Source organism: Cheilinus undulatus, linkage group 6, assembly GCF_018320785.1.
Source record: "Cheilinus undulatus linkage group 6, ASM1832078v1, whole genome shotgun sequence".
NCBI lineage: Eukaryota > Metazoa > Chordata > Actinopteri > Labriformes > Labridae > Cheilinus > Cheilinus undulatus.
In genome coordinates, this window is record NC_054870.1 from 9,580,062 (window position 1) to 9,603,105 (window position 23,044).

A 23,044-nucleotide genomic window follows, 5' to 3' on the forward strand; every position below is an offset into this window, starting at 1 on the left:
AAACACCTGGATTCAATAATGAACAGGTGTGACCAAATACTTTTGTCCATACAGCCTTTGTATTTAAAGAATAAAACAATACATACATGCACAGGGGTTTACTGTTGACTTCTGTGCAGTATTGACACATCCCTCAGATGTGGATAATTGTTGACTTGATCCTTCTGTCTGTCATTGTTGTCTCTGCGTCTGTGTTGACTCTGTCACATCCTCTCTGTCTCTGCCTGTCCCCTGCTGCCCTCACGTCTGTGTAAAGTTAATTTTTGAGGGTGCACATAGCAAAACAGACAAAGCAGCCATCATAAACATGTTTGTGTAGTTAAAAGCGTGTGAAAGTGTCTAACACAGAAAGGATCCAAACACAGAAAGAAAAAGTAGGTAGTATTTCTATATAAAAAAAGGAACCACAGCAGTAATTTTACCTTACAGGACAGGAGTTGGTGGTCTGCTGATGCATCCATCACTTGGGTGCTGAAAAATTAACCCATTCAGTTCAAACTCAATTTATAAAACACCAAAGTGATATAATAACAACCTGGTAAAGGCAGGAGTGGAGCTTGGTTTCAGTGGAATCTGGTGGCTAAAAATGAGAAAAATTACTGCATTTTGTGGTTAAAACAGGCATCTTCCTGTTCAGCAATTAGGTCGGGTTTTTAGGAAACCTTCTGGGTCATGTTGTCAGACACTTAGAGAAACAATCTGAGTCTGTCAGTGACAAAGACGAGGAGGCATTAGCCAGCATTAGCCTCTATTGATTTCACTTGTATGCTGTAGCATGTAGCAAACACACATTCATGGAGAGTCATATGACCAGTAGCCTGCAGTGAAATGACCTCGTTTTTTGCTGAAGTTTTGCCTGTAACTTGGCCGACACATTAATGATAGCTCTGTAGTCCATCATACAGCTTAATGAGCGCACATCCAAGAGGCTTACACCCCATACACTGACAAGATATCATAAATTAACATTACTTCCATGGATGACACTAATCTTGTCCTAATTATGCAATTAAATATCTGCCTTCAAATAGTTTCACATTTCAAAGGGTTCATTTGGGCATTAACAGGGTTTTTTCTCACAGCAGGAGCAGATATCAATGCTGTGTGTGATTGGATGAATGCTAATTCTGCTTTTTTTTATAAAGTGAAAACTTAATCTACACAAAATGTTTAATTTACATGCCATACCAGTCCAAATAAAACAATGGTAATATATATTTGGCTACCACAGCAACTAGAATATGTCAGTGACACAAAATATTACAAAATTTCTCGCTTTAGTTACGAAAAAATGCAAACAATACAATGCACAACCTTCAAATTGCACAAATATAATGTTTTAGTGTTTCTACCAAGTAGGACTGTTACAAATATGAAACTTTTTAAAAATCAAACGATGTTTTGCATTACATAGGCAATCATTCTAGTGCTATATTTTTAGAACGGAGTACAAAAAAAGTCATTTTTTCTTCAATTTGGAATGTTTTTCTTATCTAATATGAGAATTACATAAAAAATATCATTCCCTCTAAAACAACAGTTCATATCAAATTTGCAAAATCATCACAATTTGTTATTCTTTTAATTGCTCTGCCCTAGTTTAATCTAATATTGTGTTGGTTGTAGTTTAGAATGAATTATTTCTTGTTTTTGTTGTTAAATGCATGTCTAATTGCATATTAAATCACATTATTAGGTAAAAATGACAATTAGATTATTTTTCCAAATCATTCTCTCCTAGATACAATGGCATTAAAAATAACTCCCATGTACCCATGGATAATTTCTTGTTTTTAAAGGTTGCTGAATGAGTGAACTGGATTCTCAACCTCTTTTTTCAACTCTTGAAATCTTATAAAAATAAACTTAAAACCACTTAAATGTTTAAAAACTCTCCAAATTTCAAAAGATACATGTATTACAGCATTTTATTCAATTTTATAGTTTAAATTTTAATTGAAAATGAGCTTTTAGGGTGTTTTAGTTACTTTAAGTAGTAACATTAGCAGATTTTACCAGATACTACTAATAATCAATTATAATCTATCATATGCATGCATCTTCCCAATGCCTTAAATCTTTAGATTCTGTGTACCATGGGGCACTGAGGTTTTTAACAAATCTAAAGTCTTTAACTCATAATTGTACCCTGTATGATTGAGTCCCCTGGCCTTCTTTGACTACTCGCCTCATATATAAGACTATACTAAATCTGATTCCATGGTACTTGTGTGATTTAATTCAGGTGAAAAGTGTTGGAAGCTACAGTCTTCTCTCTGTGACTCAGTCACAAGACTTTCTTTTGCTATCTAACCCAAGGTCTGTTCAGAAATGTGTAAAAAGAGTTTCAGGTACGCTGCTTCTGCAGCCTTGAATCTGCTGCAGGAGACTTTGTGTCGCGAGGAGCTGCTCTCTTTGAATCTTTTCAAAAGCAGATTGAAGATCTTTGAGGAGGATGCATCAGGTTGTAGATGTTTTTGACTCATGACTTTGTGCTCTGTGACTCGGGATTGGCTGATCAGTGTTTGATCATTGATCTCAATGAGGCTTTCCAGGTTAAATAAATAAAAAATATCAATACCTGTTTTATACTTTGGCAATAAAAATGGAAATATTTTGTTTAAATAATCAAAAATGAAGGCAAACTCCTACACATTGTCTAAATGAACCAAAAACAATGGAAACATTTCCATTGCTAAACAACTAAGAAATTTTGCAAGATATTTTCTCACATTTCAGATGGATTGACTTCTCTCCTACACACCTTTCCTTTGAAATAGAAGTAGTTTTTGAGCTTCAGTGCTTTTAAATAGTCTTATTTACTAAAATAACATTCTATGCAGTACCTATGAAAGTACTTGTCTCCTTGGATGTTCAACTCTTTCATTGATATTATAAATCAATGGGCTTTTTGACGAAAAAAAAAAACAAAAAATAAAGACTTCTAATGTCATGGTGAAAACAGATTTCTACAAAGTAATGTCAACTAAATAAAAATATGTAATGTTAGATAAATGACTGCATAAATATTCACTCCCTTCATGTCAGTATTAGTAGATGCAATCACAGCACTGAGTCTGTGTGGATAGGTCTCAACCAGGCTTGCACATCTGGACACTGCAGTTTTACTCCATGCTTCTTTATAAAGATGCTCAAGCTTTGTCAGGTTGCATTGGAATCAGGCATGAACAGCCCTTTTCAAGTCCAGCCACTAATTCTCTATTGGACTGAGATCTGGGCTTTGACTCCGCCTTGTTGTCTTTAGACTATTTCTGTGTAGCTTCTGCTGTACGCTTCAGTCGATGTCCTACTGGAAATTAAATCTTTTCCTAGTTCTCTTGCAGACTGAATAAGATTTTCCTGCAGGAGTTTCCTGTATTTTTCTTCATTCAGTTGAATTTCTGCTTTTATCCAAGGTGGTGAACACTTTTTGTAGGTGCTGTATATTCAAAACATGAAGTATAGCAAAGCATGAAGACTTTTGAAAACCTTATTACCAAAACAATGCATAGAAAATGTCTATAGAGGTCCCTTAAACTAGATATAGACCTGTTTTATAATATTGCATCTCCTGGATTGTTTCTATGTTCAAAGAAAAGCTGCTGCAAGAGAACATGGATGAAGATCTGTAGCTTTTTCAAGGCTTTCAGTACCAGAGATCACTGATTCTCAACCGGACACCTCCTAAAAATAAAGGGGAGGGGGCATGCACAGATTTGCTGTTACATGTCAGTTTTTGTTGTTTTGTAGACTTTGAGAAATCACCAAATCATCATGGAAAAATCAGCTTTTATATCCCAACATAAAATTATGAGTAAGGCAAGATATCACAACCAACAGCTGCTCTTTCTTACTGGGAAAATCAAGCCAAATAAAATATGTGTATGTCCACTTTGGACTTCCATACATCTTCGACTTTTGCTACAATTGTTTTCCAGGGACAAATTTGCAGCCCGCTGAAAACAGATCCAGATCCAGCCTTGGGTCCTGAGCCATCAGCTGAGAACTAAACCAGAATAAGGGCTGCTGTAGCCTATCTTTCCAAACACGTGACATCGAGTATCAAACATCCTGACAGCCGTTGCTTGCACACTGGCACATTCCCACTTAAACTCTGTCTGTTCAGCAGTCATTGCTGCTTTTTACCTCTGGGTATTCAAACTGACAGAAGAGCGGCGATGTCAGGCACAAAAAAAAACAGCAACAACAGCCGATCTGTCAACACTTTAACAGCAAACTCGCCTGCTAAAACTTTGACAACTTCCTTTGACTCCGTGTCAGCGTTGCAGCCAACAGTCTAGTGCTAGTGTGACACTTCATGTTCAGCTTTGACACACAGCTGACTGTAACTCTGCTGTAACTTCTCAACTAGTCCGTGTTTAGCTCGGGTTTTCGGTGCGGACTCACCATCCTCCTTCTCGTCGAACACGGGTCTCTTTGAAGAACTATTGGCTCCCATCCTCTTCTTCCACTTGCCCCAGTGAAACATTGATGCTCAGATTGCATTCCTCGCCTCTTGAAGAGAAACTACAGCTCTGTGTTGGACACCCTCCTCAAAAGACACAAATCAGAAGCGTACATTTCACCCGAACCGTGCCCGTTATTCCGTTTTTTTTTTATCCGTTTTATTTACTCAGCCGGGAACGTGAGACTCCTTCTAAGCCATCGGAGAACTAAAACTGAAATAAAACCCAGCTCGGTTTGGTACAGTTGGAGGTAAATATGACCACTCGGCACTGCTGGTGTTCAGTTGTCTTCCGTAGCCTGCCAGTAACACAGAGACTTCTGTTTGTCGGTCTGAGAGTCACAGTAGAGTGAAGACACACGCAGTCAGCAGGGAGGACACCGGAAGTGGACTGTAAAAATAAAAGCTCACAACTACGGCGAAGGCGCTGCAGTCGCCTTAAATAAGTAGAGGCTGTTGTCAGGGTTGTGTTCGTTGTGAAAATTAAAGGGACAGCTTTTTTAAACCATGGAATACTTCAATAATGGATGGCTAGATGCTGTATGTTTAATTAAATATGTTAAAATTGCTTTGGCTTCTCTAAGAAAACACGAAATTTTAAAAATGAATAGATAGAAATTAAGAATAAAAATTGATTTCAATATCAACAAGAAAGTTCATACCAATATAATTAAATGGCTCAGAGTTACATGAATTTTTTTCTTGGAAAATCAAACAGGAAGTAGAGCAGCTTTGAGGGCAACTCAGAAAGCCAAAGCAGAACATTAAAAACATATAATATGCATAAGAATTTATGCCAGTAAATAGATATATAGGTTAAATTCTCCCCGTAATCTTATGCCTCAGCCAACATTGTAAGGCTTAAAACTGTACAGAAAATAAAGAAAAATGTGTTAAAGTCCCTCACATGTCCTTCCTATTTGAAAAATATTCATGAACCTGTAATGAATACGAAAGCCCTAAAAGGCCGTATATTGACACGTATTATTTACTCCATTTTCCTGTGATAGCGAATCGACTTATTTTTGTCATTATCTCAAGATAACGCTGGTTTTCTCACTTCATGTTATCATGGGACAACAACAGTTGTTTTCCAGTGAGTTGATTTATCTCATTATCAAGGCAAAACGGAGTAGATAATATATGTGAGGGCTTCTGTAAATGCATGCAGTAAGGCTGTCATTGGACCAATACTTCATTATTTTTTTTAATTTTATGGCTTTTTAAACTTTATGAAATAAAACAATAGGCTATATATAAATATTCCATATAATGAATGGAGGTAAATGGAAAAGTCTGGGGCATTCATGATTTCAAAGCTCAAATCTGAAAAGGGAGCAGTTTAACGGTTATCAAGAGCACAAATCCAATAGTGGGTTGTACATAAAAATACGGCATTTCAGAGTTAGGACTGGCATCTGAAATTATAAAATGAAAAACGTTTCAGGTGTGTATGTGTCTGTTAGACTCTCAGTCAAACTGGACAAACGGCCCCATCCTGTGACCTTATATGTGTAAATACTTTAACCCTGAGTTTATTTTAAACCTTCAAAACGTCATTAATATGCTGATGAATGTGTGAAAAATACTTTCATATGCAAGTAGACTAAAGCTCCTGATGTTACAGAGCAATTGCTAGTTTGAAGTCAGTAGGAACACAGTAGCAGTCTGACATTTGGCCGCTTTAATCCTCTCTAGTTTTTACCCAAAGACACAGAACTCTTCTGTTATGCTCACTCATCAATTAAGGATACAAGACCATGTGGTTGGTAAATCATAGCTTTTTAGTTATTTGATGCTCAAAACACAATGCAATAGCATTGAATTGCTTAGCTACCATCTGATCCTTACTGACATTTGAACATTAAGCTTGCTTTCACTCAAACAGGAGCACGGTCACTCTGGACAGCAGGAAGTGACTGTGTTTCCATCGATACCAGTGCTTTCCAAAGCAAGTCTGCCTATAAGGGGGGTAAAGGAGAGTGCTTTCTGGGGCCCAGCCAAATTGGGGACTAAATTGGGGTCAGCAAAATCATGATCCACTGCAAAGTTAAGCTGTGATAACTTTTTTACCTGGATAATAGCTGCCCTTATCAAAGCAACAAAATGTGTTGCACCATTCATCAGCTTCTTAAAAACGGCAACCCCTTTTCTTGAAAACAGAATGAAACTGAAGGTGATTTTAAAAGTAGCAGAAATGGGTTAACAGTGGCAAAAGTAGTCATCACAAATGGTGAAAGTAGTTAAAATTGGCAAAAATGTGTGTTTAAAGGGGTGAAGGGGGTTAGTAGAGGAAATAACGGGTCAACAGAGGGAACAAGAGAACTGAAGCAGTGTTAATTTCATCAACTATAACAATGACTAAAAATGTTCGACAGCCTGTTTTTCCATGACGAAACTAGATTAAGACTAACAAAAAAAGATATATGATTTGTCAAGATGACAAAAACTAGACTAAAATGTAATGTAATATTTATCAAACATTTAAAATTTGTGCTATTTCTCCACTGGTGGTAAATTTGTCAAAAACATTACAGCTGCTAGCTTTTCTTCCTCTCAGCTGTAGGAAGCAGGAGACCCCAGGTTTGGCAGGGTGTAGAGAACACACTACCATGATTTAGTACCAGATTTAGGCAAGAAAATAAATGCTTGGACTAAAAGTAAAGACTAAAATCTGAGGACTTTTTATGGACTAAAACTAGACTAAAACTTAAAAGGATAGAAATGTCTAAAATGTGACTAAAACTAAAAGACGTTTCATTTAAAGACTAACACTAAGACTAAAATTTAAAATAGCTGCCAAAATTAACACTGAAGGGAAGAGGCAACAAAAAAAATAGTGCAAAATTTCTATAAAGTGGCAAATAACAGTGGCCACTCTACTGCTAGCCATGATGCTAGCACCAATGCTACTGAACAAACACAAATGCATTGGCATTATCAATAGATCACAACTGAGCAGTGCCCATTCTGTGGTTTTATCAGGGGGCCAGCCAAATCTGTGGGCAGGCCTGCCCAGAGTGTGGGCTGGGGCCCACTGGTGGGCTCCAGAGGTATTGCAGGTCATTTACAATAACTAAAAATGATGGAAAAATGTATACTTCCAATCACATTATATATTCATTAAATTCTTAATAATATTTTATTTCTTACATCTCAGAAGTAACAAAACACAGCAGGGCAGTTTGAACCGATGTTACTGTGATGTTTTGTGTAAGGGTTGAACTCAGGTGCGGAGACGGAAGCAGTTTTAACAGTTTTATTGTGAGGATAAGTGCACCAGGGAAGGGGATTCCAAGAGTCCAGGAGGGAGTGAGGGAGTGCTGGAGCTGGCTGTGGTGAATTGAGCAGGAGGCACTGGAAAAAAGGAGGAGAGGCACGTTAGCGACAAAGTACACAAAATGCAAACACTAGAGATCACTGGAATCATCAAAAGCACAAAGAACTTCTCTGAAGGATCACGAGAAGGAGCCCGGAGACGACGTTTACCGTGAGGTAATGTAGACAAGACTCAGGCGCTGTAGAGAGCTGCAGCCAGTCTTAAATAGCAGGTGTGATTAGAGGATTCGCTGCAGGTGTGCCTCTCCACAGCACCAGGGGGGCAGGGTGAACGCCTCAGGAGAAACAGAGTCAAGTTAACAGCCAGCAACCAGCTCCGGAAACCGGAAGTACCACAAAGTAAAATATTCAATACAAAATAAACACCACAGTACCCCCCTCTCAACGGACGCCTCCTGGCGTCCTGCCAGGCTTGTCCGGGTGCGCCTTGTAGAAATCCCGAAGAAGGTTGTCGTCTAAAATTAGTTTTCTGGAAATCCAGGAGCGCTCCTCCGGGCCGTACCCCTCCCAATCTACCAGAAACTGGTAACCCCGGCCTCGAGGTCTAACGTCCAGGATCTTGGAAACGGTGAAGGCGGGATGGTCATCGATGATCCGGGGGGGAGGAGGGGCGACGGTAGGAGGGCTCAGATCACTGGAGGAGACCGGCTTGAGTAGTGACACATGAAAGGTGGGATGGATCTTCATGGATTCAGGAAGTTTGAGCTGTACTGCCGAGGGATTGATGATTTTGGTGATCTCAAAAGGTCCAACGTAGCGGGGGGTCAATTTCTTGGATTCTGTCTCGAGGGGTAGATCTCTGGAGGAGAGCCAGACCTTCTGGCCAGGGAGATATTCCGGGGCAGGAGTGCGGTGGGCGTCAGCCAGTCTTTTATTGCGCTCGGCCGTGCGCGAGAGTGCCGCTTGGCTGTCCGCCACACCTCTCTGACGCTGGAGATGGTGCTGCACGGAAGGGACGGAGACCGAGATCTCCTGTTCGGGAAACAGGGGGGGTTGATACCCGAGGCAACACATGAACGGAGACATGCCGGTAGCAGCGCAGGTGAGAGAGTTGTGGGCATATTCAATCCAGGGGAGGTGAGAGCTCCAGGTAGAGGGATGATGGGCAGCAACACAACGTAAGGCCGCCTCCAGACTCTGATTGGCCCTTTCAGTCTGGCCGTTGCTCTGTGGGTGGTACCCCGAGGATAGGCTGACTGTGGCCCCCAGCTCCTTGCAGAACTCTTTCCATACACGTGATACAAACTGGGGTCCGCGGTCCGACACGAGGTCGCTAGGAATTCCATGGATACGGAAGACATGGAGGACCAACAGGTGAGCCGTCTCCAAGGCAGAGGAGCTTGGGGAGAGGGACGTAATGGACGCCTTTGGAGAACCGGTCCACTATAGTCAGGATGACTGTGTTTCCCTCAGAAGGTGGGAGACCGGTGACGAAGTCCAAGGCTATGTGCGACCAGGGACGACCAGGAGTGGACAGGGGACGCAGAAGGCCAGCAGGGGGTTGATGAGAGGATTTTCCTCTGGCACAGGTGGAGCAAGCAGCCACGAATTCACGGGTGTCTCTGGTCATGCCCGGCCACCAGAAACTCTGCTGTAGGAACCCGAGGGTCCTCTGGAAACCGGGGTGGCAGGTGAGTTTTGATGCGTGAGCCCAATGGAGCACTGGAGAGCGAGCTGAGTCCGGGACGAAGAAGACGGTCTGGGGTCCAGTTCCGGGGTCCGGTTGGGCTTTCTGGGCGTCTTTGACTGCCTGGATGATGTCCCATGTGGCAGCACCGACGATACAGGAGGGGGGAAGAATCAGGTCCGGCTCAACACTCTCACGAGAAGGGGAGTCCAAACGAGAAAGGGCATCAGGTTTAGTGTTTCTGGAGCCTGGCCTGTAGGAGAGGGTGAAGTGGAAACGACTGAGAAAAAGAGCCCACCGGGCTTGACGGGAGTTGAGTCTGCGCGCCGTGCGCAGATAGGCGAGGTTCTTGTGGTCAGTCCAAATGATGGAGGGCTGTCGCGTGCCCTCCAGCCAGTGCCTCCATTCTTGTAGTGCCCACACCACAGCCAGCAGCTCTCGGTTTCCCACGTCGTAATTGCTCTCCGACGGGGACAAACGACGAGAGAAGAAGGCACAAGGGTGAAGCTTCTTCGTAACGGGGTCTCTTTGCGACAGAACAGCCCCGGCTCCGGTCTCCGAGGCGTCCACCTCCACGAATTGGAGGGAGGAGTCAGGGTGCTTGAGGACGGGAGCTGACGTGAACAGAGTCTTGAGCCTGGTGAATGCCTCAGCAGCCTCAGGTGACCACCGGTAGGGGGAACTAGGGGAGGTGAGCCTAGTGAGGGGAGCAGCCACCCTACTGTAATCTCTAATGAACCTTCTATAAAAGTTTGCGAAGCCTAGAAATCGCTGGAGTTCCTTACGGTTACCTGGGACGGGCCAATCAGTGACTGCTCTGATCTTAGCAGGATCGGGTTGTAATTGGCCCTGGGCAATGATAAAACCTAGAAAACTGACTGATGGGGTGTGAAACTCACATTTCTCGGGTTTGACATAAAGTCTGTTCTCTAGTAGCCTCTGGAGGACTAAACGAACATGTTGCTGGTGTTCCTGGAGTGACCTGGAGAAGATAAGTATATCATCAAGATATACGAACACGAAGCGATTGAGCATGTCCCTGAGCACATCATTAATGAGAGCCTGAAAAACTGCAGGGGCGTTAGTGAGACCAAAAGGCATGACCTGGTATTCGAAGTGGCCAATAGGGGTCTTAAAGGCTGTTTTCCATTCGTCTCCCTCTTTAACTCTGATGAGGTGATAGGCATTTCTTAAATCTAGCTTGAAGACCTGGGCTGAACAGAGAGGCTCGAAAGAGGGGTCAATGAGGGGAAGTGAGTATTTGTTTTTTACCGTGATGTCATTAAGTCCTCTGAAATCGATACAGGGGCGGAGTGTGGAGTCTTTCTTTTTGACAAAAAAGAAACCAGCTCCTAGAGGAGACGAGGAGGGACGGATGAGACCTGTGGCTAACGAATCATGGATGTAAGTCTCCATGGCCTCCCTCTCCGGGGCGGAGAGGTTGTATAGGCGACTACTGGGCAGGGACGCGCCAGGGAGCAAATCGATCGCACAGTCATAGGGACGGTGAGGAGGGAGAGAGACGGCTAGGTCCTTGCTGAAGACCGGGGCTAAATCATGGTATTCCTGAGGGACATTGGATAAATCAGGAGGAGTGGGAGTGACGGAAGGACGACTGACCGGTGGATTGGCTGAACGCAAGCAGTGAGAGTGGCAGTGTACGCTCCAATTGGTTATGGTAGTGGTTTTCCAATTGATCTGAGGATTATGTAATTGGAGCCAGGGGAGACCTAAAACAACGGGGCGTGAGGGGCGGAATAACAAACAGCTGAATTTTTCACTGTGATTACCGAGATAATGAGGGTTATGGGGGCTGTCCGGTGAGTAACCTTAGCAAGCAACCTGCCGTCTAAGGCCGTGACGTTCTTAGGAGTCGGTAAGGGTTCAAGGGGGAGTTGGAGCTGTTGAGCTAACGTGTCCTGAATAAAGTTGTCGTCAGCTCCGGAGTCAACAAGCGCACTAATGGGCACGGAATCGCGCCCCCAGAGGACACTAGCGGGAACGGCTATGCGCAGGGGAGGGCTAGAGGAGGAAGAGGTCTGGCTCACCCGAGTGCCCTCGTTCACGGGTGAGCCCTGTCTTTTGGCGTCTGGGGACAAGTAGCGAGAAAGTGACCTGTCTGACCACAGTAGATACACAGTCTAAGGTTAAAGCGTCTTTGGCGCTCACTGGGGGTTAGTCGGGTGCGGCCTAACTGCATGGGTTCATCAACAGGAGTGGGGGAAAAGTCACGGGAAGACCTAGTGTGTTCAGGAGACTGAAGAGCAGACTGACCAGAGGGGGGAGCTACGGGGCGGGAGCTGGAGGGCCTTTGCTGACTCCTCTCTCTGCGTCTTTCTCTCAAACGGTTGTCAATGCGAATGGCTAGTGAAATTAAACCCTCAAGGGAGTCAGGTTCATCCCGGGAAGCGAGTTCATCCTTAAGCTCACTAGAAAGACTCTTAAGAAAAACCCCTTTGAGCTCGGTCTCCCCCCACCCGCTCTCAGAGGCTACAATACGAAAATCAATGGAGAAATCAGCTACTGATTGGTTACCTTGGTAGAGGGAAAATAAACGTTTGGCTGCTTCTTGGCCCTGGAGGTGATGATCAAAACTCCGACATAGTTCACTAGAAAATAACGAGTAAGAAGCTAACACTGGGGATTCTCTCTCCCAAACAGAAGTGGCCCAGCGGAGGCTTTCCCACGTAACAAATTAATTACAAAAGCTATCTTGGCCCTGTCCGTGGGTAACTCAGGGGCTGCTGGTCAAACACAAGGGAACATCTTAACAAAAACCCACTAGCGCTACCTATTTCTCCTGAGAAGAAATCAGGGTGAGGTACATGAGGCTCTCTATAGTGGGGGAGGGGAGGAGAAGGTGAGGGATCTACTGAGGGTGGCTGAACACTGACAGGTGGAGGCTCAGGAGTGGGGTGGTGAGGCTGAGTGGCTGAGAGTAACTGCTCGGATATGGTGGAGACCTGGGTGTTGAGAGTCTGAAGAGATTGCATGATACCTTTTAACATGGACTCGTGATGTCCTAGGCGTTGTCCTTGGTGGGTGATGGCTGTTTTGAGGGTGTCCGATTCCGCTGAGTCCATTTCTGGCCTGAGTCTTCTGTGATGTTTTGTGTAAGGGTTGAACTCAGGTGCGGAGACGGAAGCAGTTTTAACAGTTTTATTGTGAGGATAAGTGCACCAGGGAAGGGGATTCCAAGAGTCCAGGAGGGAGTGAGGGAGTGCTGGAGCTGGCTGTGGTGAATTGAGCAGGAGGCACTGGAAAAAAGGAGGAGAGGCACGTTAGCGACAAAGTACACAAAATGCAAACACTAGAGATCACTGGAATCATCAAAAGCACAAAGAACTTCTCTGAAGGATCACGAGAAGGAGCCCGGAGACGACGTTTACCGTGAGGTAATGTAGACAAGACTCAGGCGCTGTAGAGAGCTGCAGCCAGTCTTAAATAGCAGGTGTGATTAGAGGATTCGCTGCAGGTGTGCCTCTCCACAGCACCAGGGGGGCAGGGTGAACGCCTCAGGAGAAACAGAGTCAAGTTAACAGCCAGCAACCAGCTCCGGAAACCGGAAGTACCACAAAGTAAAATATTCAATACAAAATAAACACCACAGTTACCTTTTTATCGTGTATTTTGTCTGTGGTAAACACCTGGTGTCGCAGTGTAACTGGTGTTGGATTAACTGGTGACGCTCTTTTATTTGTTCTACTTTGCAACTTGCTTCCCAGTTTAAAGAACTTATCAGTGTCCTCAGAGACATTAATGCTTCTGGGGAAGAGTTTGGGCCACAAGGTACATTTACAGAGATAAATATTAGAAAACAGAATAACATAATACAGATAACACAAACCTTATCAACATATCTTAACATAAAATACCATCCATAGCACCACCTATTGGTTCCTTTGCCATTCAGCTCTAAATGGCATAAGTTAGTAACTCTGACATTTACAGCGTGTACTCTCCTTTTATGTTTGATGTAAAAAGACATGCATTTAATAGCTGTTCTGTGACTGATAGACATCACTGTGGAACCTATCATGCAGTTTTGCCATAAACCTGATCAGCACCAAACTCCAACATGCACCAGGTTGTGAGGGCCCAGTCAGTGCGTGCGGCCCTAATGTACATTTTGACCCCACAAACACTTTTCTAGTAATGTTGATGTATCTGAAAGCAAACCACTTCCATTGAAATCCCCTGTTTATGAAACAAAAGATGATAACTAAAAGGTCAGTCTTTTAGTCTCATGTTATGGTCGCACCAGATTTTCAGCTCTCAAACTGGGCCAAAGCACATGGAAGTTTGGGAAAGGATGAACTTTCTGATATTGTAATAATTCATATCCATTAAAAAAAGCTTTAAGTCCACTAACAGATCAAAACAAATGTGGCTAGTAAGGTGCCTAGGACTTTTATTTCTGTTGCTATGGTATAGGAACAGTTAGCCTAAGGATATGTTGTGACTAATTCATATCAAAGTATAAAATTCAGATTTGGCATATCTAATAATAATCATTATCAATACCTTTATAAAAAGCAGTGAAACAATAAGCAGTAAAAAATTGTCTGTATTATTGTTCTGTTATCAGATTATTATATCAGTGTATTAGCAGATTTCCCTAAAAGGGGTTTGAAGCTTATCTTGTCTATAATATAATATAATATAATATAATATAATATAATATAATATAATATAATATAATACAATATAATATAACAAGAAAATGTTGCCGTTTCATAATTTTTAATATTTGTGCACATTTTTTACAGAGCCTTTTATTTTGACAGGAGCGACCGGAAGTTCCTTCTTAGTGCTCTTTCTACCTTGACACCTGTGAGAGTCTGTGACAGTTGCTGGCCAGTTACTGTAGTCGATGTGTCTCCGTTTCGGATACTGTCATGCATATCAACAAAGAGGAGCGGGCGGACTCAGAGCAGGTGAAGCCGGGATAGATGAGCTCAATCAGCGGAGCTTCATCAGCCGTTACGGGGAAGAGATCCGGCGCTGTGTTCTGGTTTAAATGAGCATCAGTGGATCAGTCCAGGATCTCATTAGGAGATGGGTGGGCGGTGCCGGTTCACTGAGGGGGAAAATACGGATTTAACACTTTGTCTCCAGCACATTTATCTAACTCCTGGAGCTTAATAATACACAACTGAATGGAATTAAATGAAATCTGATAAACTTTGTTCTAGTGTTTCATAAGCTCACACAAAACTTATTTTTCTTAAATTGGAAAGATACACAACAGAAGCTGTTTCTCTTTTTTGAACGTGGCCACTTGCCGTAGTTGGTGTTGCCCTCGTCACCATAGTTACGATGTCAAACTCCTGAGGCGGCAGTTAAAAGTTTGTCTGATATTCTTCTTATTTTGCACTTTATTTGCTCTACGCGCAGTTTACTTTAGATAGAGCGGTGTTAACAACCGACGACAGTGTTCATTAAAGTTTCAGGTGAGTTCAAACAGGACTGTTGTAAAGAAGTTACGCTGCTTGGCTGTTAAACCTTTGCTAACTTCAGCTAATGTTAAAGCTAGCCAACGTAATAATGTAAAACAGGCTTGTAATTCAAAGCAGAGGAATCATGCTGGTCACTAGACACAGACTCGGGTTGGTATTGTCTCTATTAACTCTTAAATGATGTAGAAGACATTATTACACTGACTGAGGATGTTCCTGGCCAAAAATAGGAGCATTCATAAATCAAAATTGATATTTTGTCCATCTTCTTTTGCATTATTTTTTTAAACTAAAGGACAGACCCCATTCAGTTTAGTTGGGGGGGGGGGGGGGTTAACTCTTTAATTGCCAGTTTAATTGCAACTGATGTTTGCAATGTAAAAAACACAACAATTTAAACTATTTTCAAATACTTGACAATTTGATTACAACGCAGAGGACTGTGACAGCCATGAATATGTAATTAATGAGCAATAACTTTGTTTTTTTATGCATTTAATCTATTTGATATATTATTAATTGGATTTCTTTAAATGGAGTTATCACAGTCTTAAGCATTTAAATAATGATCAATGTCTTTTTTAAGCATTTTGTTTTTATTTTAAGGTCTTAACAAATTGTTACATAGCAGATGTTACAGTTTAAAAATACTTTAAAAATGTCATTTTTTATACACTTTGTGTAGGTGAATTCTCTTGAAGGAGACTATCACAGCAGTAGCATTAAGCAGAACAAATGAGCTAAAAGTAAAGCATAATATTTATACCTAGGTCAGTTTAATTCAGTGTTTCATCACCTAAATGAAAAAAAAACATGCATTTTTAAGTCACTCAGAATAACCTTTTATACATACATAGGGAGAGTCCCCTCCATGGGTGCCATTGTCTTGGATTTTTTCATTGTGCATGTTTCTATAGATATGATTAAAATCAGTGGTTCTCAAATGGCAGATTTGGACCAAGATTGGGTCATGAAGCTCTTTCCTGGGGGTTAGGGAAAAAATGGAAAAAACTCATAAAGAGGCCCAGAGTGAAAATTCATACACCTATTTTTTTTTTTTTTTTAACTTTTTCCTATGATAACAGGTAATTTTAAGTTTTTCTCTAAAAATTTCCTCTTATTTATCTTCTTGTCTTTGTTTATCACTGGGGTAAAAAAGGGTAAAAAAATTTAATCATCTCAGAATTTCTGTAGTTGAATCTCATTAATCTACCACTTTCTGTCACATTTTGAAATTCCACTGTTTTGCCCTTGAAACAGTTTTTGTTTAATGTTGTACTGTCTTAAACTAAGGGTAACTGACCTGCTTTTAGTTTGAAAGAACACAAGGAACCTCAACTTTACCACAGAAAAAGGAACTTGTCATGGATTGAAAAGGAAATAAATGGGCACTTAAAAAGTCAATGTTTGACAACACAAAGTGTAGGTGGCTTTTGACTTGTCTCCTGGGCTGTCTGTGAGTATTTTAAAGTGGCATTAAGGAGCGGTGGTGGACGTATTTCATATCACTGTGGCTGCCGACGTTGCAAGGCCTAAACTAAAATGCACTAAAAGGGACATAAAGCATGCGATGAATGCCATTAAAAAGATGAACAGACTAGTTCTGGACCCTAATTGCATCTTGACATAACCTTTTTTATCTTCAGACAGACATTTAGTGCTACCGTAAATGGAAACCAGAACAGCAGTCAACAGTGCTCTGTGTTTACTGAACATCTCTGCATCACTTCTAGAATGACGTCTGTACAGAAAGAGAAGAAGGAGGAGGAGGAAAAACAGGAGGTCCCTGACCAGCAGCTGAGCTTTGTCTTTGGGAACAGATTTGACAAACCTCAGACTCCTCGCATTACGCCAGAGGATGCTGAGCCCCCAGAGCTCCCTGAGCATTATTCAGCACAGATATTGGACCTGAGCAGAACTAATCTGAAACATGTCCCAGACAGTGTTATGAAAAATAGCAAACTAAAGGTCAGTTTGGGCTTCATCGTGCATTTATCAACCTCCACATAGCTCCATATGTATTCTGCAGTAATTTAAAGCTGTATTATTAGGCAATACAATTTTAAATGTCAGTTTCCTTTTTTTCTGTATTATTTATTATTCTAAAAGCTCATTTTATCATCTTCAGAATTTATATCTCAGAGGGAATCAGATAGCCAGCATACCAGGGTCATTGTTCTTCAGCCTGCCTAACCTGGAGTGGTTGGATCTCAGAGATAACCGCATTGAAACACTCCCCGCTGAAATTGGCTCACACAGGTAGGCTTCTTATGCAACTGTTCTTTGAAATGCTTTGCTGATTGATTCCAGGCCCCTCGGCTGCCATGGGAGTACAGTATGTTCGTTCCTCTAAATGTCACATTTCAGAACATTTTTAGATTTCAATTTTTGTGTCAGAGTCATTTTTAAGGAGCAAACTAACTGCCTAACTCCCAAGAGTGTTAAAATAAAGTTCTTTTTGATTAGGGCTCATTTTTTTATAATTTTGTCGTGTTCAGTTTAAGCATTAAACCTGATCAGAGTCAATCAACAGAAAACATTGTATATTCTGTGATTCTGTTCATGTAGGTGTCTGAAAACTTTACTTCTGGAAGGAAATCCTATCCAAGAACTTCCAGCAGAGTTGGGTGAGTAGAGTTCGTCTCTTACCAGTAAAACATCTTTATGTTTTTTTGTAATAATTCAATCAGAATTGCTGGAGGCAAATAAGGTCACCACCAGCAGCAATACCAGGGTGCACAGGGGTCTTAAAACATATAAAAAGTTGATAAATCAATTTAGCCAGAATTTAGGCTTTTAAAAAGTATTACAAAATCTTCAATACAAAACTATAAAGTCTTAAATTTGTAGCTTTCATAATTCAATAATTTTACAGTAACCTAAAGAGGTTTTTGTCTTTTTTTCTGCTTTTCTGTTTTATATATCATTTTAATTAAAGGAGCAATCCTTTTCAAACTCTGGCAAATCTGACATTATCTCTTGCGGCACCTCTAGCCAGCTAGCTGTAGTAATGTGTGCAGGTAAATGACTGAATGGAGGAGAAAATGTTGGAGTCACGACTGAGCCCTTTATCTGGCGCAGCTATCAAGGTCAGAGGACCTGGATATTTCCCCACGCAGAAGCAAATTTACTACCACAACTCAATATATTGCAGGCTTGTTTCAAGCTCAGTACCGATACAGGGATTAAAGTTGCCGTAGCTATGATGGACTTTTGTCAGTTTTATTAGTGCTGTTGATATGGTCAGTGTTAATCTAATAGAAAAACGTGGTAAAGGGGTGACTTTAGTTTATTTATGAACAGCTGTGATTTTTGTCAGATAATTTTCTTTTATTCTGTAGTGATATTGTAATGTTGCTTTCTGTGGTATTCTCGTGTATTTATTTGGGCTTTTAAGCCATCAACTATGTGATGTCTGACCAAAATGCCTCACTATCGCTGCATAATGAGCTTTTAATGTGGTAGGGTACATTAACATGTGTTGTCCTGTTATTTTTGGAGTAGTAATCTTTGTGTGTTACAGTGAGTGACTTTAATCACTCGAGCTGAGGAAAATACAGAAAAAGAATATTTAGAGAATAAAAAAGCTAGAGTACATAACAACCGGGCAGACTGTATGACGGAGGAACACATGTCAACACAAGAGGTAATACAACACAGCAGCAACTGCCACAGAGAGCAATGTAAAGCAACTTTAATCTCAAAGGTAAATAAAAAATAACTTCTCACTACTGTTTTGGTGTGGCACCTTTATTCCAGCTAGTTAGATTTCAGATTCCATTAGTCTTAGTACACACGATTACTGAATTGAGATATTATGTCACTATATCTTTGTTTAATGTTAAGGGGATTTGAAGGCTGTCCAGGCTGATGGAAATAAATTATTGATAAATAAAACTTAACTATAGTGATCTATTGCTTATCAAATGCAACAGTAGGATTGCCATAGACACATCAATGCATCTAAATCAGAATTAAAGAATGTGTGTGTGAGTTTATGTATGTATATGTATGTATATATATGTATATGTGTATTTGTATATATGTGTATACATGTATAATGTGTAAACATGTGTATATGGGTGTGTATAGGTATATATAATGTAACTATGTATATGTGTATGTATATGCCTGGTTGGGTATGCAATATTGATATATATGTATGCATTTGCGCATATCTATGTATATGCCGATATGCTTGTGTATGCTTATGTATATTTGTACTCACCGTCTGAAGTAATAAATAAATAAATAAATAATAAAAAAAAAAAAATTAAAGAATATGATACATATCCTGAAATGGGCATTACACCTAGTATTTGTTTCTTAAAACCTAAATGTGTCCTGTTCCACTTTTTAGTGTTATCTGCAGAGCAAAACTTTTAAGTAAGAATTTCTACATGATGTTATAATGACTTTAAACACTAAAAATCAGATCTTCCAATGTCAGCTACTTCATGGTATGAAACTGAAGATTTTTTTTTTTTTTGCCATAGTCTAATCTCAAAATGCTCTAAAAAGCTTAATTTCATTCTACAATAAGACTTACTACTGGCATTTTTGTTGTCACATCTTACAGTCAGCACAAAACAAACACAACTGTGTAAAATAAAACAGGTTAGAATTTTTTATGCTGCGATAGGGTCTTAAAAATGAGTGAAGAGGGTCTTTAAAAGCTCTTAAAAAGTTGGTTTTTCTGTATATGCCCTAATTAGCTATATGTGTAAGTTTTGTCTAAAGTTCTGGTGCAAAGTCTGCACTAAACTCTGCATTAAAGACTATTATGTTCAAATTTAAGCTGTGTCATTGTTGGGTTGTCAAGGTTCATCTTAACTTTTAGAGCATAATATCCGAACTAACGTGATATATCCAATTACTTCGACCAATCAGTGAAAAGTAGGGATATGACGAGATCTCGTGCCAGATCTCTCAGTAAATATGTATAACCTATTTATATTTGGCATTTTGTGCTGAAAGTGTGAATACTAACTGCCCCCTACAGGTTGAAACCCAGCCACTGCAGTTGAATTTTTCTATTGGCTGAGCTGGTACCAAGTAACATCATCTGTCACTTTAGAATCAAGCCCGCTCTAGTTAATGTTGATGCTTACTTAAGTGTTTTTAGTTAGAGGTGTGTAATATTCTTTTAAAAGGTACATTTAGGAGCTTTTTGTGCCTTTATTTCAAGAGAGGAGAGCAGTGGATTTAGAAACAGGGATGAGATAGTGGGGTAAAGACATGCAGAGAAGTGTATGGATTGTTTTATGACAAACTTTAGATGACAGAGCTAGTGAATGTATGGGGGTCAGATTAATGCATAGGATAATGACCTTTGTCCTCTGAAATCTAGTCAGCGCACCTTTAGGTAGAAGAGTAGATTAGTTCTAAATTGACAAAAATCATTCAGTGCTTTTTGCATTCACATGCAAAGCCCTGTGCCTTTGACCTTTGCCTTCTGAAGTGTATTAATTTCATCAAATTTTCAACAGAAACAAAAGTTTGAACAGAAATGTTCAAGACATTTTTGAAATATCACCTGAATGGATGATAAAGTTGTATGTACACACTGATAGACAGACAAACAGATGGCCTAATACCTCTGCCCCTGACTACCAATATGGCATTAAGACGGGAGTTTTACTCTATATAAGATAACATAAACCTTTGTGGTACTTTGCCGCCACTACTGTTCACTTTATTTGATTTGTATTAATCATAAAAAGAAAACAAATTCACTCAATGAGACAGAAAAACTTCTGGAAGTGACAGCAGACCAGCACCTCCAGTGTTTTGAGAGGTAAAATAATTACACTTTCTATCAATGGATTCTGATTGCTCCGAAGAGACTTGGATAAAGCTATTCTGTGGTTATTAAAAATGATCTTACGGTTGATAAAAGGTCTATCTCTGTAGGAATCTGCAGTTGTCCAGCACTCAGAATATTAATCTGAGTCTGCCAGTAGCAAAAATAACCTTAATTGGACTTACTTTGTTGCTTTGTTCTGAAACTTTTTATGACTGTCGGCTGAAACAAAAATAGGCCAACAATAAAAGGGCCCAAGTTTAGAAATACTGGGATTACCTTGTACTCCTTGTTAAAGTTCCTTTTTTGATTTATTCATTGTAAATTACTTCCAGATAAGATTTTCCTATAACAGCAGAACTGTGACCTATAAACACGGCTTTAATGGGTTTTTATTTGTTGTTTTTCCCAGGTAAAGTGATCACCCTAAACGGCCTGCAACTGAGATACTGCCCGGTCATTTTCCCCCCACAGGAGATTCTGAACCAGGGGGTCAAGGGCATCCTTAACTTCTTGAGGGCTACTCTGGCTAATCGTCCAGTCAGTGTGACAAAGACTTCTCCAGGTGAGTCAAAGGCACCTTAACTCTGAACAATGCAGCAGCGAGGTGTTCAGCATGCACGTGCATCGCAGCCATCTGCTCTTTTACTCAAAGCTGGGACGTGCTGGTCACAAAAATAGCTCCTTGCCCTGGTACCACTTCACTGGTGTGACTTCTGTTGCCTTGGAGACGGCGCGTGATTCTCAGCTGACTCCCCTCCTCCTGGAATATTTTTAGCCAGATGAAAATGATCGATAACCTGTGGGCTCTGAACGGGAGCGCTGCGTCTCGGAGCTCCGTCTGGAGGTAATCACTGTGAGAAGCCCGAGACGGCCCCCCACAGGAGAGGCTGCTTCTGCGCAATGAGCAGTTCACACCCCTCAATCACACCGTTTATCTCCCCAAATACAAGGTTATTAAGAAAGACGAGGCTCTGGTCTCAAGGGAGATTTATTTAATCGCCTCAGAGTAAAAGATTTTCAATACACGCCATTAACTCACAGACTGCATCATGATCAGCCTTTTTCAGCTGTGATATCTTAAAGGACTTATTCTGATTATCTTTCAGGAGTGGAAAAAGTTACATACGGTCTCTTTATGTCTTAAAAAGAAGAGAAAGGTTTCTGGTTAGGACTATGCAGTGTAATACTCTTGGGAAATGTCTAACCTGATTATTCGACAAGTAAATTTCAAGATAAGATTCTTAGAGATGCCTGATAGAACTATTCCCTCATGCCTCTATTGCAAATCAGCTTTTACCAAGTACTCATCAGATATGTGGAATAAGCCAAAGTTTAATTTTACAGCTTGATTTTTGTCACTGTTGAGTCATTTTATGTCAGGACATGCATTGAGGGGTCCAGCTGGTGGAGCAGCACAGATGACACCATATCCCCTTCTGCTGACCAAAATGCACAAACATGGTCAGCATTCACACCTGAACTTTAAGATCTGTTTGAAAAACTGTGGCGGGCTTTGTTAGATAGTTTGTTCGTTTAGGGTGGATTGGTGTAGATCAGAACCTGGCCCTGGTTTCCCAAAAAAGAAGGTTTCAGTTTGCTTCCAATAGCATCAGAGTTCACTTCACTGTGGATGAGAAAGATATCTGAACCAACTAAGGGTAGTGAACCAAAAAGCAATGCATTGTGGGTTTAATTTATGTATTTCAATCATGGTGACACTTGGTTGAAGAAGCATTACAACATCAGTTTACCTTGCAATCTGCTGGAGTTACTGATCACTTTATTTGATTTGAACTGGCCATAAAAAGAAAACAAATTCACCCAATGTGACATAAAAAATATGAAGGCAGCTGTAGGCCAGCAACTCCAGTGTTCTGCAAGCTAAAAAGATTTTTTGTCAGTGGAGTGTGATGTCTCTGACAAGACTAACATGAAGGCTGTTTTTTGGTTAAATAAAAAGGATGTTACAGTGGATAAAAGGTCGATCTTTGTATGAATCTGTCATTATCAAACTCTTAAAATAACAATCAAAGCCTGTTGGAGACAAAATATAATTTTTTTAAGGGAATTCCTCTGTTTCAGCCATTACAGGTGTTTAGATACATACAGTGTGTCTCATATTGCATACTTCTGTTGTATGTACCAGTATTGTACCAAACCATGCACTGCTGTTTTGCACTAACAGGAAGTGAAGACAGTTTAACTGCCTCTGTTTTCCTCTTCTACATTTTTTTTAAACAGCAAGTTAGGAACAGACGTTTGGTGATTATAATTGAAACTTGATGGCTATTTCCACTCGCTATTAAATTCATGTGTCTTGTATTTTATGTTAACATTATTCGCAGAAA

The 23,044-nt window shown here is 40.6% G+C and overlaps 2 protein-coding genes across 4 annotated transcripts in view; one reads left to right on the forward strand and one right to left on the reverse strand.

Moving 5' to 3' along the window:
• The window catches only part of LOC121510899 (serine/threonine-protein kinase 32C-like), a 198,051-nt gene extending 193,295 nt beyond the window's left edge, over positions 1–4,756 (reverse strand). The window contains exon 1 of one of the 2 annotated variants that reach the window (XM_041789241.1): positions 4,408–4,756. In XM_041789241.1, coding sequence (XP_041645175.1) covers positions 4,408–4,489 — 82 coding nt within the window. In that variant the 5' untranslated portion in view covers positions 4,490–4,756. Of the gene's footprint in view, positions 1–422; positions 472–4,407 lie in introns of those variants that run through there. The other variant, XM_041789242.1, reaches the window with a different exon arrangement.
• Positions 4,757–14,772: 10,016 nt separating this feature from the next.
• LOC121511498 (leucine-rich repeat-containing protein 27-like) overlaps positions 14,773–23,044 on the forward strand; it is a 29,599-nt gene continuing 21,327 nt past the window's right edge. For both annotated transcript variants that reach the window (XM_041790232.1, XM_041790233.1), the window contains exons 1-5: positions 14,773–14,884; positions 16,624–16,858; positions 17,019–17,149; positions 17,459–17,517; positions 21,106–21,258. In XM_041790232.1, the coding sequence (XP_041646166.1) occupies positions 16,625–16,858; positions 17,019–17,149; positions 17,459–17,517; positions 21,106–21,258 (577 nt within the window). In that variant the 5' untranslated portion in view covers positions 14,773–14,884; position 16,624. The remainder of the gene's footprint in view (positions 14,885–16,623; positions 16,859–17,018; positions 17,150–17,458; positions 17,518–21,105; positions 21,259–23,044) is intronic.